Below are 14,709 nucleotides of genomic sequence, written 5' to 3'. Positions count from 1 at the left end.
ATTTTTAATTGTTTTTATGGGAAGAGGGAGGGGCACATAAATCGCTAGTGGTGCTCAAGGTTTAATCCTCTTGGCAGGGCATAGGGGACCAGGATACAGAACCCAGGTCAGCTACATGCAAGACACACACTCTGCCCACTGTACTGTCTCTCCAGCACTCTAGACACATTTTCTTTTAAAGCTAGACTAACACACTGCAACTAAATAAATTGGGATTTTTAAAAGCCAGAAAATTTAGGAAGGCATTAAGAGTTCTGAATTTATAATTACCAAAGGAAAAAACAAAAACTCCTCACAAGCATACACTTACCCTCATCCATGTCAATTGGATCAGGCCGTGCTGGTTTTGTTTCTGGATTTGGATCTATTTCTCCAGGTTTAAGTTTTCTTGGATCATCTGTTGTTTCCTCTTCATTGTCTCTCTGGGCAGCTTTATCCCTAGAACAGAGCTTAGGAGTGAGTCACATTATCATACCACTTAGTAAAAAAAATAGTATGTTTAAAAAATGTTTTAAAAAACATTTTTTAAAGAAAAAAAGATACCAGGTTTTGGAACTAGCACTATATTTTTCAAAAATAAAAAGTAGGATCAGGAGCGGGTAGGGCTTGTGCCTTGCATACTGCCAATCCTGGTTTGATCAGCAGCATCTCATACAGCCCCTAGAGTACCACCAGGAGTAATTCCCGAGTACAGAGTCAGAAGTAACCCCTGAATTCACCAGTGTGGCCCAACTACCACCCTCACCCCCCGCCCCCAGCAAAAACATACCACAAATTCATTTAGCCTCATTCAGAAGATACAAAGATATTTTTATACTGCTTTTGTATATTCACTTACAGAAGAAATTCATAGTGTTCCAAGCACTGAGCAGCTGTTCTTCCAATGATTGGAGCAATGGTCCTCCACTGAGTTGGCATCAACTTGGCCAAGTGTAAGAGTTTTTCCTCCTCTTCTCTGGACCATTCTGTTTTTTTAATGCTAGGATCCAGCCACTCATACCTATTAAAACATTATTTTGTACATTAATCAGTCACTTACATGAATATCCTATTTACACATTACATATACTGACTTGTAGTATCTGAAAACTGAGCTAAATTTCACCCTTCAATTATGAAATTGCTCTTTTTTTCACAACAAAATATGGGCATATTTCAGCCCCCTCAAGATTTCTCATCTCACCAAAACCTACAGTATTTTTAATTATGTAAGCTTAAAAAGGAAACCTGATTTCAACTCAGCTGTTTTCATTTACTTCACACTTTATTTTAATTTTTTTACTTGGAAATAAGACAATGACCATGCTTCTGTTAGTTTTCACAGCACTTCCTAATACTCTTGCTTTTCACATTTGACTCACTCCAAGCATCTGACTATCACTTATCTCTTACTTTTGTCTGGTATCTCTTTAACTGAAATAACCAATGCCCTTACTCAACCCACCTTTCCCATCCAGTCTATTTGGCTGGATAAGAGCCAAACATTTGGAAAATATCCATTTATAAACACCTCTCCCTAAAGCATTCAAAATACATTAACTCATGAGTCTGAAATCTCTAACAGTTAAAACAAAGCATTATCTCCAGTTGGAAAAATCAGGAGTAGTAAAGTGAGAAAAGAAAATGGTCTGTCTACCATCAAACAGGAAGCAAATGACAGTTAACACAAAAAACTAAATTCACATCTCCACTCCATCACAATGCTTTTTTTTTTTTTATGAGTTTCAAAAACACTGACATATTTCCTCAGAGTTACAGCCATTTTCTGCTTTCCCACTCATTAACTGGTACATACCATCTGGCCTTGCACTGCTTTGCCGATTTTCTATGCAGCAATGAGGCAATTCGAGACCACTGGTTCTTGCCATATTTCATTACCGCTGCTTTGAGAATTTCATCCTTAAATAATTATCAAAGACAAAGTTTACTCAATCACAAGTGAGGAAAGACAAATATCCAAGATTTTTTAAATTAAAACTGAGCTTTTCAAGGGTAGACAGCAGGAGTGGGGATGAGGGGGCAAGGACATTGAGACAATTGTTGAAGGAAATAGTGGACACTCTAGTGGGAGAGTGTGGGGCTCAAACATATGCATGAAACCCTGTCATGAAAAGTATTGTAAATACCCATGCTGCAAATAAAATTTTAAAATAAATATTGAAAAATTAAAAGTCTTATTTAGTATAACAAGTTAGCATCAGCAAAACAGAATTAAGAAAAAAATCCCTTAGAAAAAGTACCGGGGCTGGAGCGATAGTAGAGCGGACAGGGCATTTGCCTTGCACGCAGCCGACCCAGGTTCGATTCTCAGCATCCCATATGGTCCCCAGAGCACCGCCGGGAGTAATTTCTGAATGCAAGCCAGGTGTAACCCCTGTGCATAGCCGGGTGTGACCCGAAAAGAAAAAATAAGGACCTACCTTCGCTTACAATACATACCCACCCACAAAATAGTCACACTACAGTCCAATTACAAAAACTCTTAATAAACAAAAATATTCTCCAATGTATACCACAGTCTTTAAAAGGATAAAGTTTATTCATTCAAAACCAATTTCTTCCTTGGGATTGGAGATAATACAGGTAAGGTGCTTGCCTTGTATGCATACAAACTGGGTTGGATCAGGCACCCCATCTGAACCCCTGAGCACCTCAAATGTGATCCCTGAGTGCAGAGCCAGGAGGAACGCCTCATCATGGCCAGGTGTGGCCCCCAAACTTCCTCAGCAACTACCTTCCATGAGGTGTTGTGTACTTAGGCAAAGAAAATAATAAAACACACCTTGTCCTTGGAAAGACCGGTGAAGTCACTCTGCAATCTAGATTTGTTCCCTGAAACTTACTAACCGCATTTTTCCTTCCATACAGTAACCCCTGTACTGCTAACACAAATCCACCACCGGGGACTCTAGAAAACCCATTTTCCCAGACGGCCCCAGTCGGCTCTCCCTCTAGCCTTTCCCAGGGGCAGTTCCCTCTTCGGGGTCACCCGTGCAGAGCTGGAATTCTGCAGGCCTGCCAGCTCAACCACAGGCGGATACCAGGGATAAACGTCACGGGTGAACGCACTTGGGGGCACCTTACTTCTTGGCTCTTTTCCACGGAGGACTTGCGCTACCAGCTTCATCCTGGAGTCCCCGGGCCCTACCCCTGCAACCCCTCACCAGACCTGATAGATACTCTCAGAACGCTGGACGCCGGCCCCCGCGTAGGGCTCCAGCCTGCAGCGCCTCTGTCCACCCATCTCTCTCCCAGAAGTCAGGTCCTCCCCGTTTAAACTTCCCAGTCCCCTGGGTGAGAAGCGGGAGCCGCGAAAGCACAAACGCCAACGCGCGGGTGAAAGACCTGCCAGCCGGGGTGCAAGTGATTTTTCCGGGGTGAATAAGCACCAAGTCCCCACGGGCTTCCCAACAGGCTTCTGCCGGGCGCCAGGCAGGATCTGGGCTCCACGAAAGCGGGCGATGTACAAACAGACCCAAAGCACGAAAAAAGATACGACGTGCCTTGGCCCGGGGGGGAGGTGCAAAAAAAGCAAATTCGGGGCACTCTGAAGACAAAACGACTGAAACCTTTTCATTCCACGGCCGCTCTTGCTACCACACTGGCATTACCCGCTACACGAAAGAAAGAAAGAAAGAAAGAAAGAAAGAAAGAAAGAAAGAAAGAAAGAAAGAAAGAAAGAAAGAAAGAAAGAAAGAAAGAAAGAAAGAAAGAAAGAGGAAGAAAGAGAGAAAGAAAGAAAGAAAGAAAGAAAGAAAGAAAGAAAGAAAGAAAGAAAGAAAGAAAGAAAGAAAGAAAGAAAGAAAGAAAGAAAGAAAGAGGCGACTGGCGGCAGTTTGTCCCTCTGACAGGCTGACGGGCCAGCTCCCCCGAGAGCGGATCACCGGGGGGTGCCGGGTCCCAGCCGCGCCCCGCGCCCCGCCAGGAAGCCGAGGGGAGGGCGGGTCGTGCCAAGCCTCTTCTCTATGCGTGCGGCTCGGGGTCTGCAGCTCCAGCGCGGCCGGCGCCGGTGCCCGTCGGAGTCGGGGCTTGTTCCCCCACGCCCGGCGCTGGCGGCGCTCGGACCCCGGGGGTGGGGGGAGCCCGGGTCGGCGGCGACCACCCAACAGAGACCACCGGCGAGCACCCTCCTCGGCGCCCCTCAGGCCGCGCGCGTGCGCACACACACAGGCACGGCGAAAAGGGGCGAAGGGCAGCGGGCGCGGGAAAAGGGGAGAGTTACCTCCGTGTTCCTCCACACGCCCCCCTTGATCATGATGCGCGGCATCGTGGCGGCGGGGCGTCCCGGCGCGGGGCCGAAAGGAGCTTCGAAGCAGGAGCGAGCGAGCGACAGACGCCGGCCCACAAGCCGACACTTCCTCCCGACGCGACCTTCTGCCTGGGGGGTGATCCGCGCAGGCGCAGAGGGGGGGTGGGCGGGAGCAAAGTAACAAGTATCGCGAGAACTCCAGGAACGCGGCCCCTTGCACGGCGTTCGAGGCCACGGAGCCGGCCAGAAAACCACTCGACTCCTCGGGCTTCGGCGCTCGGCGCGGCGCGCGAATCCCAGTGAAATTAAGAAAGCGGCCCCGGTGGCTCTCGCGAGAACTCGGCAGAGCCCGTGACGGTTGGCTTGATCTTGACGTCACGGAGAGGTAGTGAGCGGCAACGCCTGGTGTCTCAGCCCCGTCGATCCCAAATGTTAACGTATTGCTTTAGCCGCTTGAAGCTGTTGATGAGAATTGGTTCCCCGCATAAGCAGGCAAGAGCAATACCTTATTTAAGCCATTTCTAACCTGTAAAGACAGAGAAAATAGTAACACCAACCTCATAAGTTTGCACCAGAGACTAAATGAGATAATGAACCAAGCACAGTACCTGATGATCATAACGGTTCAAAAGAGTGACCGGTATTATTGCAAGGACGCTCCTGATGGAGGCAGGCGGGCAGATAGGGAAGGCCCCCTCCCAAGCAACGGCAGTAACTTTCCTGGGAAGTAATAGCCCTGAAGTTGAGGAAGCCAACCTTGCAGAAGTAGGAGAAGTCTGATAAGACTTTCACCCGCCGCCAGCAACAGACCCAGAGAAACTCCAGCAGATACAAAAGGCCAGGAAAAGAATTTCAAAAAATATCATCACCACTCCCAAGCCCCTTAGCAACCTCCTTAGCAAAGGACTTTTGCCTAGGCAAAAGCCTCATGTGGGGGCAGGTTGGAAAATCCCTATAAAAGCCACCTTGAACAAAGGAAGGGCCCGTATATGCTGCCCGAGCCCATGGCTGCTTGCGCCCACGTGGCTGAGCACATACATGTGGCATCCACATCTCTGCTCTTGAGATGTGTACTTTCATCCTTTCATGTCTAATGCTGGGATATGTGTAGGGACTCTCTTTGCCCTTGGAGAAGCTTGAGTTCTCCCTTGAACGTCTCCCCCTCTCCCTCTCCCACACCCTCTCCCTCAAACTCCCTCTCTCTCCCCTCCACACCTTCAAAAACCTCCGAATATTGGACAGCCAGGTATGAGACTGCAGTGACGAGACTGGGGCCTCATGGGGTGGGGGTGGAACCAGCCCCTTGCCCCCTCCAGACTTATTACTGAAATATAAGTAATATTTTAGTAATTGTGGGGTCCCATCCTGTCCCGCAGGGAGGACCCCTCGTGGGGCTAAGGAGGGGACGTAACCGAATGAACAGATGCAGAGTCAGAAGGAGGAGGAGAGAGAGAGAGTTTATTCACAGCAGTTACAATACTTATACCTCTTGGTGGGAGGGGGCAGTACGCATGCTTGGACCCCCATAGGAACAATAGTAAAATGCAGATCAGGCATGGGCGTTGGGCAGATCAGGTATGGGCGTTGGCTAGTGAGAGGAATGGCGAACTGATAAGATCAGTAAGGTCAGCAGTGGTGACCTTGTTACAGGAATCCCAAGTAAGCCTCCACTTGACTAGAGGATAAGAGCCAGGCTTGTAAAATGGCTCCCTACAAGTAATAAATATGTGGTAAATAATAAAAATGTAGTAATAAATATGCTTTGCAGCCGCGCAACATCATATGCTCTTCATAGCCAGCAATATGAAACAAATTACCTACTGATGTCTTTTCAGCAGGTCTGATTGTTGGGGGAAATTCCAAATAATAAAGATGGGTTTTTGTTGAAATATTGAATGTGATGAAAGTGGAGAGAGAGTAAAGTAGAAGTCTTCTGCCACACAGGCAGGGGGAGGGGCGGGATAGGGGTTATCTGGGGTTCTTGGTGGTGGAAAATGTGCACTGGTGAAGGGATGGGTGTTTGATCATTGTATGACTGAGACTTAAACTGGAAAGCTTTGTAACTGTTCTCACGGTGATACAATAAAAAAAAAAAGTCCAAATAAAAATCTGTTTTACTTCACTGCTTGTCAACTCCTGAAATTCTTTCTTTCGAGGCGAGATAAGATTCCAGTAACCATGGGTCCCCTGGTTGTGAAGGCAAATTGGGAGATACTGACCTTCTTTCTCCTCCCTGCTTCACAGTGAACCCCGTGGGGTCCACTGACATCAATCTCAGGTAAAAAAGTGATTCTCCGGGCAGCAGGTAGGGTGCTTGCCTTGCAGTAGCCCACCTGGGATCAATCCCCTGCACCCCAAGAGGTCCTCTGAGCCCCACCAGAAGTGATCCCTGAGCACAGAGCCAGGAGCAAGCCCTGAGTACCAGGTGTTGTGGACACCACTCCCCTCACACAAAATTAAGTGGTGGTTCTGAAACCCATAGATATATAACAACATTTCATATATATATATATATATATGTGTGTGTGTGTATATGTATATATATATAAAACATATACAAAATCACTTTTTTTACCTGGAGTTATCCTTCTTCCAGTAATAGCTGTCACTCTTTTGAACAGCTATGATGCATCAGATACTGTGCTTGGTTTATTATTTCATTTAGTCTTTAGCACAAACTTACATGGCTGGTATTATATATGCATCATGTCAGGTTTCTAGTTACCATTCATGTGTATTGTTATGACAACTCAGCTTGAAATATTGGCTGTCATCAACACCCACAATAACCTTGCTATATTTCAGTACTCACATCTCAAAAGTGAAGCTAACAAGAAAGCTAAGCTCATAAATTTGGGTCTCACACTAATTTAGACACATATATACCTAAAACCCAAGGAAGTAAGGATTGTCAAGCTGGCTGCCACTCACATCTCAATTACCAACTCAATCTTCATCTTTTAGAAAATTTCTTGGACATCAACCCTGGAAGGTATGAAAATACTTTGGTGACTAGGAAACACCAGAGTTTTTATAGGCTGCCTTTCTCTCTGCATTTTCTTCCTCCATCTGCCTCTTTTAGAAGAGCTACAGCATTTTCTGACTGAATCTTTGATTTTTCCTTGAAATGAGAGATTGTATCAATTAAAATCACTACTTTCTGGTGAAAAGAGGCAGCATAGGACTATGAAGGACACACATACTCATGGCTATATATGATCTCAGCCTACTCCTATTTCTACTGTTAACTGGTTGTATGACCAATGACATTCCATTTACTGTCTTTAATGTCTGTTTGTGATACTCCTCTTAAGATGTGACACCCGTGCTCACAACAGCCACTCCATTACTGTGATTACAGTGTCACACACAGATCATTTGATTAACTGAGTTAGAGATGGGAGAATTAAGTCCTGCCCTGGAATTTTTTTTAATTTTATTTTCAAAGAGTTGTTCACAGTAATTGATTACATTCAGTATTTTAACACCAATCCCACCACCATTACACTTTCCCACTACCATTAATTTGAATTTTACCACCACCACCAAACCTGCCCCAAAGGTATATGCTAAATAATTTATTTTACATTGCTTGTTATAAATAATTGACTAAAAAGGATCCAAAAAGGTTTCCTTAGAGGAAAGTGTGTGAAAATTGTTGTATCTCATCTTGGAGCCATTAAACCCCTGAATTAGAGATTATTAACATGTTGTTAGAGTTTGAGTCTAATATGCTTATATATATGTGTGTACATATATATCTATTTATCGAGATTGGTTGTCTTCTTACACCCCATCAAATGTGGTGTGTTACTCTTGGTATATCAGTGGCATAACCATATGAGATGTCGTGCATCAGCTTTTGCAACCGTGTGCTCCTGGACTTTTTAAATTTTTTTATAGGGTGCTAGAACTGTTGTATAAAATGTTTTAACTGGATGGTGATTGTGGGTCCAAAGGCATCTCTGCAGTGTGTTGCTCTCTTCCAAGACTCATTCATGGGTCTCTGGATCATGGCCATTAATGTGCTTAAACAGCACCCATGAGCAGTTTGTGGGCATGGCTGTCAAGAAAGCCAAAGCGTAGGGAAACGGGAGGTAGGGCCCATTCCCGACTCTGGAAGCCTGGAGATTTCAGTCACAAGTCCCGAATATCTGATGCCCTGGAATTTGGACCCCAGAAAAGCCCAACCTCTCAGCTGGCTGTGGAATCTCTTGCATGTGACATCCAGCAGTTGTCTGCCAGTATAATTTGTAGTGTGTAGACTGAGCGAAGAAATCAGATGCACTGTGAGGAGAAGAAAGGGGATTATAAAGGTAGAGCAGCAGGTAGGTCCTGACTGTGATGGAATTCCTGGTTCCAGTATGTTCCTCAGTCCTACCTGCAACTCATTTTCTCCTTTAGAACAGCTGGAGTTGGGTTTCTATTATTTGTGAACAAGAGTTCTAACAAAGCCAGAGTTGGGCCAGTCTTCTTTTAAGAGTCTTTTTAAAATCTAACTTTCCAAGAAACCGTGATGAAACCTCACTCAGGACTGCCATAAACCCACATGACACCTGTGTGTCAACTAGAAAACTGTGCCCCTTCCTCAAGACACTATTACCCCATGCTGGAAAGCTGTCGCAAAATTCTCATGTTTTGCCAAGATGGCATTCGAGACGAAAACTGGACCTAGTAATTCTAGGATGTGATTGAGCCTTTTTAGGGGATTTGCTGTAATACTTGCCCATCCAGTTAGGGACCCTTGGACATGTGGACTGCATGTACAATTGCAGAGTTCAGAAAATATAATATTATGCTTTCAGAAATTTCTAAAACTGGTGCCTCATATTGACAGACTCAGAATTTGTCCTTCAGCATGGTCTGGAGTGATGCATCTTTCTTCACCATCTCATTCTAGTCTCTCTGGTCAAGGATTGGGCCTCCCACTATGAAACTATCTCTGGACTTTAGGGGCAGTTGAGCATTTCTAGCTGGGCAGCCACCAGCAAGTAACCAAACTGCATGTCAGTCACTATAAACCTTTTAGAAAACAAGTGACTATTTCTACATAGAATCTTAGTGGAAAAAGAGGTTCCACTTCTTTCTCACTCACTCAAATATTCTCTGCAGAACACTGGATACACTGGGAAGCTGCATTTTTTAAAAAAAAACAAGCTTTTCGTGATTACTAGAATTTGAAAAATCAGCATGCTTTGTCCACTCTTTTTTTTCTTTTCACAGAACCACCAAAATTAAAGCCAGTAAAAAGCTGTAAAATGAGGAAATATTTTTCTCTCCGTTGTGGGTTGAATTATATCACCAATTAGATAAGTTCAAGTCCTAAGCCTTGTCACTATGTCCTTGTTTAGGAATAGATTCTTTATAGGGGCCAGAGTGATAGTCCAGCTGGTCGGGTGCTTGTCTCGGCCAGTCTAGGTTCAATCCCTGGCATCCCTTATGGTTCCCTGAGCTCCACCAGGAATAATCCCTGGGCACAGAGTCAGTAGTCAACCCTGAGTACTGCTGGGTGTTGCCCCAAAAGAAAAAAAATAGATTCATTATAGATGAAAAGAAGTCAAGGTCATATTGGGTCCTAAATCTCCAATGACTGTTGTCTCCAGATGAGTTAAAGAGAGGAGGGCTGGAGAAACAGTATATCAAATAAGGCACTTGCCTTGGATGCAGCCAACCTAGGTTCAATCTCCAGCACTATATATGGTCCCCTGAGCATCTTCAGGGGTGATCCCTGAGCACAGAGCCGGGAGTAAGCCCTGAATACAAGCAGATGTGGTCCAACACCCATCCTCACCCCAAAAAAGAAGAGACACAATACACAGGAAGAATGTTAGGTGAATACAGAAGCAGAGGTGGGGGGTAAAGTAACTATAAGCCAATGAACACTTAGGATTGCCAGCAACTAAAAGAAAAAAACTGAGACCATCCTGGAATATAGTGTCTCTTTGAGTTCCCTAGAAGCAGCAAATCTTGCTGACACTTTGTTTTAGATTCCAGTGTCCAAACTGATCATTTAAATTTGTCTGGTTTTGAGCCATTCAATATGTGGTACAGTGTTACAGCAGTCCTTGGAAGTTAATAAACTCCTTTTTAATATAGCATTTCCACATGAATTTGACACTGGAACTCTTTTTCTCATATATACTGATATGCAGTAAACACAATTTGGAAAACTGACCCAGGAAAATAAAATTGGCACTTTATCAGGTTTATCAGGAGGAATAGGAGTTTGCAGGAGGATTTCCAGGTTATGTTGTTCCCCTGTCTCCCCAGCCCTCATCTCTTTCTGGTGAGCTGGTTCTTCCCATGTTAACCTAGTTTAACCATAAGAAGCACTGAAAAATTTGTTTCCTTCTTTTCCATCCTCTTCTCCCCTTTCCTTCACTTTTGTTGTGGCATTGTAGAGGTGTCCTGGGGTCACACACTTGACCATGGTGCTCACATGCACTCGAGTACTGCATATCAGGATTCATACCACTCTGGGGATCAGAGTTGTCACTGTCCAGTGTGTTCCTGAGGATCAAACGCACAGTCTCAGAACATGCCTGGGGGGCCACATTCCTAAGTCCCCAGGCCAAGTTCTTAGCCTGGAGAAACTGTGCATGAGTGCTCCAGTGAGGAGCCACCTGCACCCCACATAACCCATTCTGCGGTCACACATACAGCCCAATTCGCCGAGTCTTATACCTCTACTTTATGGGGCTTTTTTTTAATCTTCCTTCTCTCTCCTTTCTCATATTCTCTAACAAAACTATTTCTCAGAAGGGCTGAAATTAGGGTTCAAAGCTTGCAACTACACCAAGGCATGGTTTGGGACGAGTTTAACTACCCCATAATCTTCCAGAATAAACATTCAGTTTTAGAAGAAACCCTTTCAGATACAATATCTAGACTAGTACAACCACATCTACCAGAGTGCTAGCCCTAAGACCTACCCTTCTATTTAGAAATTCTTCCCCAACACTAGGAATAGAGCATTGTCAGTGGGTCAGATCACTTCAACACAGAATTTCAGTCCTCTGAATGCTGGTGATTGATAGTCACTGTTCACCATCTAAAGTGGCTTGAATTCCTCCTACTTGTACTTCCTTATTATTAATCCAATTATAGTTGCAATTATTTTTCTCAGAGCTCAACTTCATGGGTGTTCTGTTTTCCTCTCTGTTCCAAGATGGAAACAGATAAGTAGGTGTCTACAACAAGAACTTTTTCCCCTCAAATTTTAAATTCAAAGAGTCTTTCTTTGGCATTTGGCATTTGGCACTGGTAGATTTGGCATTCGTATATCCACTGGCTGGTTTTATATCTAGTGCATGTAAAACCTGCATCTACCCAGAACATCTTGAGGGTTGTAGTTTTCAGAGGCACTTTTGCTATTTCTATGTGCATGTAGAACACCAGATTCAAATGGCTACGTCCTAGAGAGTTTTTCCTGAATGTTACAAGTTCCTCAAACTCCACTGCCTAAAACTAGAAACCCTACAAGAAACCCTGAAGTTCTTTAGCATCCTCCTTTCAGTAACTAGCATAGGTCTGTGGTACACAGTCATAGAAAGTCACTGCGCCAAGGGACAAATGGGGAAAAAATTGAGCTTATACATTGCTTATCAAGCCACACAGCCACACATGCCATGCAGAAATCTTTCTGCAGGTGTACAGAGATTCCTCATGGGGTAGACACCAAGGCTGGCCTGGGTAATAGCACCACTAACCACCTTGCCACTTTTCCTTCTCCCAATTCTTCCCATAGTCCATATCCAAGTTATCCCAGAGTCCTGCCCCTTTTACCCCTTTGCAGGCTAACTAAGCACTCAAATTCATTTCCTTTATACCACCTCTGCCATATATTCCTGTTTTAGCAAATTAAAATACAAAGTTCCCAGGCTGAAGATACAGTACAGGAGTTAAGAAGCTTACCTTGATAATATCTGGTCTTGCTTCAATCCTTCATACTGCTCTGTGGTCCCTTCAGCAGCTCCAAGAGCGACCTCTGAGCACAGAGTCAGAAGTAAGCCCTGAGTACCACAAGGTGTGACCAAAAATCCACCCCCTACCCCCAAATACAGAGCTCCCAGTTAAATTTTGACTTCAGAAAATCAAGTAACTTTTAGTCTGATTATGCCTCATGAAATCATTCTGTCCTCCCTTTCAAAAAAAATACTAAGGGACTGGAGCAATTGCACAGCAGGTAGGGCGTTTGCCTTGCACGCGGCTGGCCCGGGTTTGATTTCCAGCATCCCATATGGCCCCATGAGCACCACCAGGGGTAATTCCTGAGTGTTGAGGCAGGAGTAACCCCTGTACATCACTGGGTATGACCCAAAAAGCAAATATACATACATATATATATATGCTAATTTTCACTTCGACCTATTATGTGCCCAATCAAAAGAATGTATTTCTGTCCAGATGATTCTACCCATACTCACAAACATCCCCACTAGATCCTGTCTCCACCCCTTATCCATATTTGGTGAAAACTAATGCAGTTTCTTGGAAAATAAATCAGTGAGCTATTTGGCTTCTCATTTGATAAGAGACTGGGTCCCTTTAGGGGCACCAGGAAATGCTTACTTTCCACGAACCTATTTCTTCCAAAGTCCATGTTAGAAGCCCATTGTGTCCTTGGGGAGACTGCCCCAAGGAGTGGCTGCCCCATTCCCCAATCTGAGTGCAGACCATAAATTCCTCCTAAAGTTTCCTAGTATTAGAGGATGTCAGACGTCCAACAGAACTCCTATGTTTTCCCCCAAAAAATTGAGAACTTGACAAGTTAGATTCCCCTTAAAAGTACACCATCCCACTTCTAACATATGCTCAGTTTGGGGAAGAGAAGTCACACTTTTCCAGCCAGAAAAGGGAAGACTGCCCTTAAGACTGGTGCACAATATTGAGGCATTCTGGTGCTCAATTACTTCACCAAGTCAAATCCTATAGACAGACTTTCGAAAACCAAATGCACTTCAGTGTTCTGGTGAATGCCTAAGTAAAAGGAAACCTTCTAGCCAGCTGACTGTCATACACCAGGACTGAAGGTAATGTTTGGAACCATGCAGAATATTCCTATGTTATTTGAGGAAAAAATAGAAATTAGATACCCTAATGTCTTAATGTTTGATAACTCAATGTCTTGAAATCCTCTCAATTTAGTTTATTTGAACATTAATGCCACTCTGACTAGCATAGCTTCCCCTCTACTACACAAAGGCCTTTTTTTTTCACTTTTTGGGTCACACCTGGCGATGCACAGGGGTTACTCCTGTCTCTGTGCTCAGGAATTACTCCTGGCGGTGCTCAGGGGATGCTGGGATTCGAACCTGGGTTGGCCGCGTGCAAGGCAGATGCCCTACCCGCTGTGCTATCACTACAGCCCCACAAAGGCCATTTTTTATTTTTATTTTTTTTTCTTTTTGGGTCACACTCAGCAATGCACAGGGGTCACTCCTGGCTCTGCACTCAGGAATTATTCCTGGCGGTGCTGGGTGACCATATGGGATGCTGGGAATCGAACTCGGGTCGGCCGCGTGCAAGGCAAACGCCCTACCCGCTGTGCTATCTCTCCAGCCCCAAAGGCCATTTTTTAAATTTTCCCCCCTCTCCTTCCCCTTGTTGCCATCATTGTTGTGAAGTCAGGGGTTGTATACTTGGTTGTGTGCTCCCACACATAGTTATGGTGCTCTCCAGCGATGCACACTTGTGGCATCAGAAATTCCAACAGCAGTGCCACCAGGATCTTACGTGGTGATAATGGGGTAGTAGCAAGAATCAAACTCACAGCCTCACACCAGGATTACCGACCAAACACCTGAGCTACCCCAGGGCCTCCATTATTCATTTTCCCCAGATCTAAAATTAGAATACCATATGTTCAGTATTAAGTTTTTACTATAATAAACTCACTTGTTTATGTCAGGTATGTGTCAGGTTTCCATTAATCCTACAAGCGCCAGTGATTGAAATTAAAAGAACACACATATGCACACACAAACACACATCTGTGCATACTTGTTTTTATTTACAAAAGAACCAAAAGATGGGATGGGGCCTTCATATCAAGCAGATTCAACCTCATTGTGCTTTGAAAGAATGAAGTGCAACAGCAGCTAAGATGCTGGGGTCCAGAATCCAGAATGCTGGAGCCCTGAGATGGAGTGCTGCCCCTGGGTAGACCTCCTAGAATTTCCCCTGAAATTTTACATCTCGTTCAACTAAACCCATGTTTATATATTTGCTTAATTAAACCTGTTTATATTTATATTTAACCAATGCCCTCAGATGTGTAAAGATCTAATCCAACTAGAGAATGATGGTAGCTCTCCTGATGTTTATCGCTTCCAATCAATAAATATTCTAAGCTGAGGCCTGTCAGTCTCTCAGTCCAAGGGTGTAAGACCCCTGGCCTCATGGCTTTTCCTCTCTTATTTCTGTCTCTTTTCTTAATACTCACACGCCCCTACTTCAGG

At 44.4% G+C, this 14,709-nt stretch overlaps 1 protein-coding gene across 1 annotated transcript in view; it reads right to left on the bottom strand.

Moving 5' to 3' along the window:
* CDC5L (cell division cycle 5 like) overlaps positions 1–4,392 on the bottom strand; it is a 55,027-nt gene extending 50,635 nt beyond the window's left edge. The window contains exons 1-4 of the mRNA XM_004605833.2: positions 4,223–4,392; positions 1,796–1,899; positions 839–1,000; positions 311–438 (exon numbers count right to left, since the gene is read on the bottom strand). Coding sequence (XP_004605890.1) covers positions 311–438; positions 839–1,000; positions 1,796–1,899; positions 4,223–4,267 — 439 coding nt within the window. The 5' untranslated portion in view covers positions 4,268–4,392. The remainder of the gene's footprint in view (positions 1–310; positions 439–838; positions 1,001–1,795; positions 1,900–4,222) is intronic.
* Positions 4,393–14,709: the final 10,317 nt, after the last annotated feature.

Source organism: Sorex araneus, chromosome 4, assembly GCF_027595985.1.
Source record: "Sorex araneus isolate mSorAra2 chromosome 4, mSorAra2.pri, whole genome shotgun sequence".
Classification (NCBI taxonomy): domain Eukaryota; kingdom Metazoa; phylum Chordata; class Mammalia; order Eulipotyphla; family Soricidae; genus Sorex; species Sorex araneus.
The sequence above is the reverse complement of the archived record's forward strand: the minus strand, read 5'-3'. Positions and strand labels throughout refer to the sequence as shown.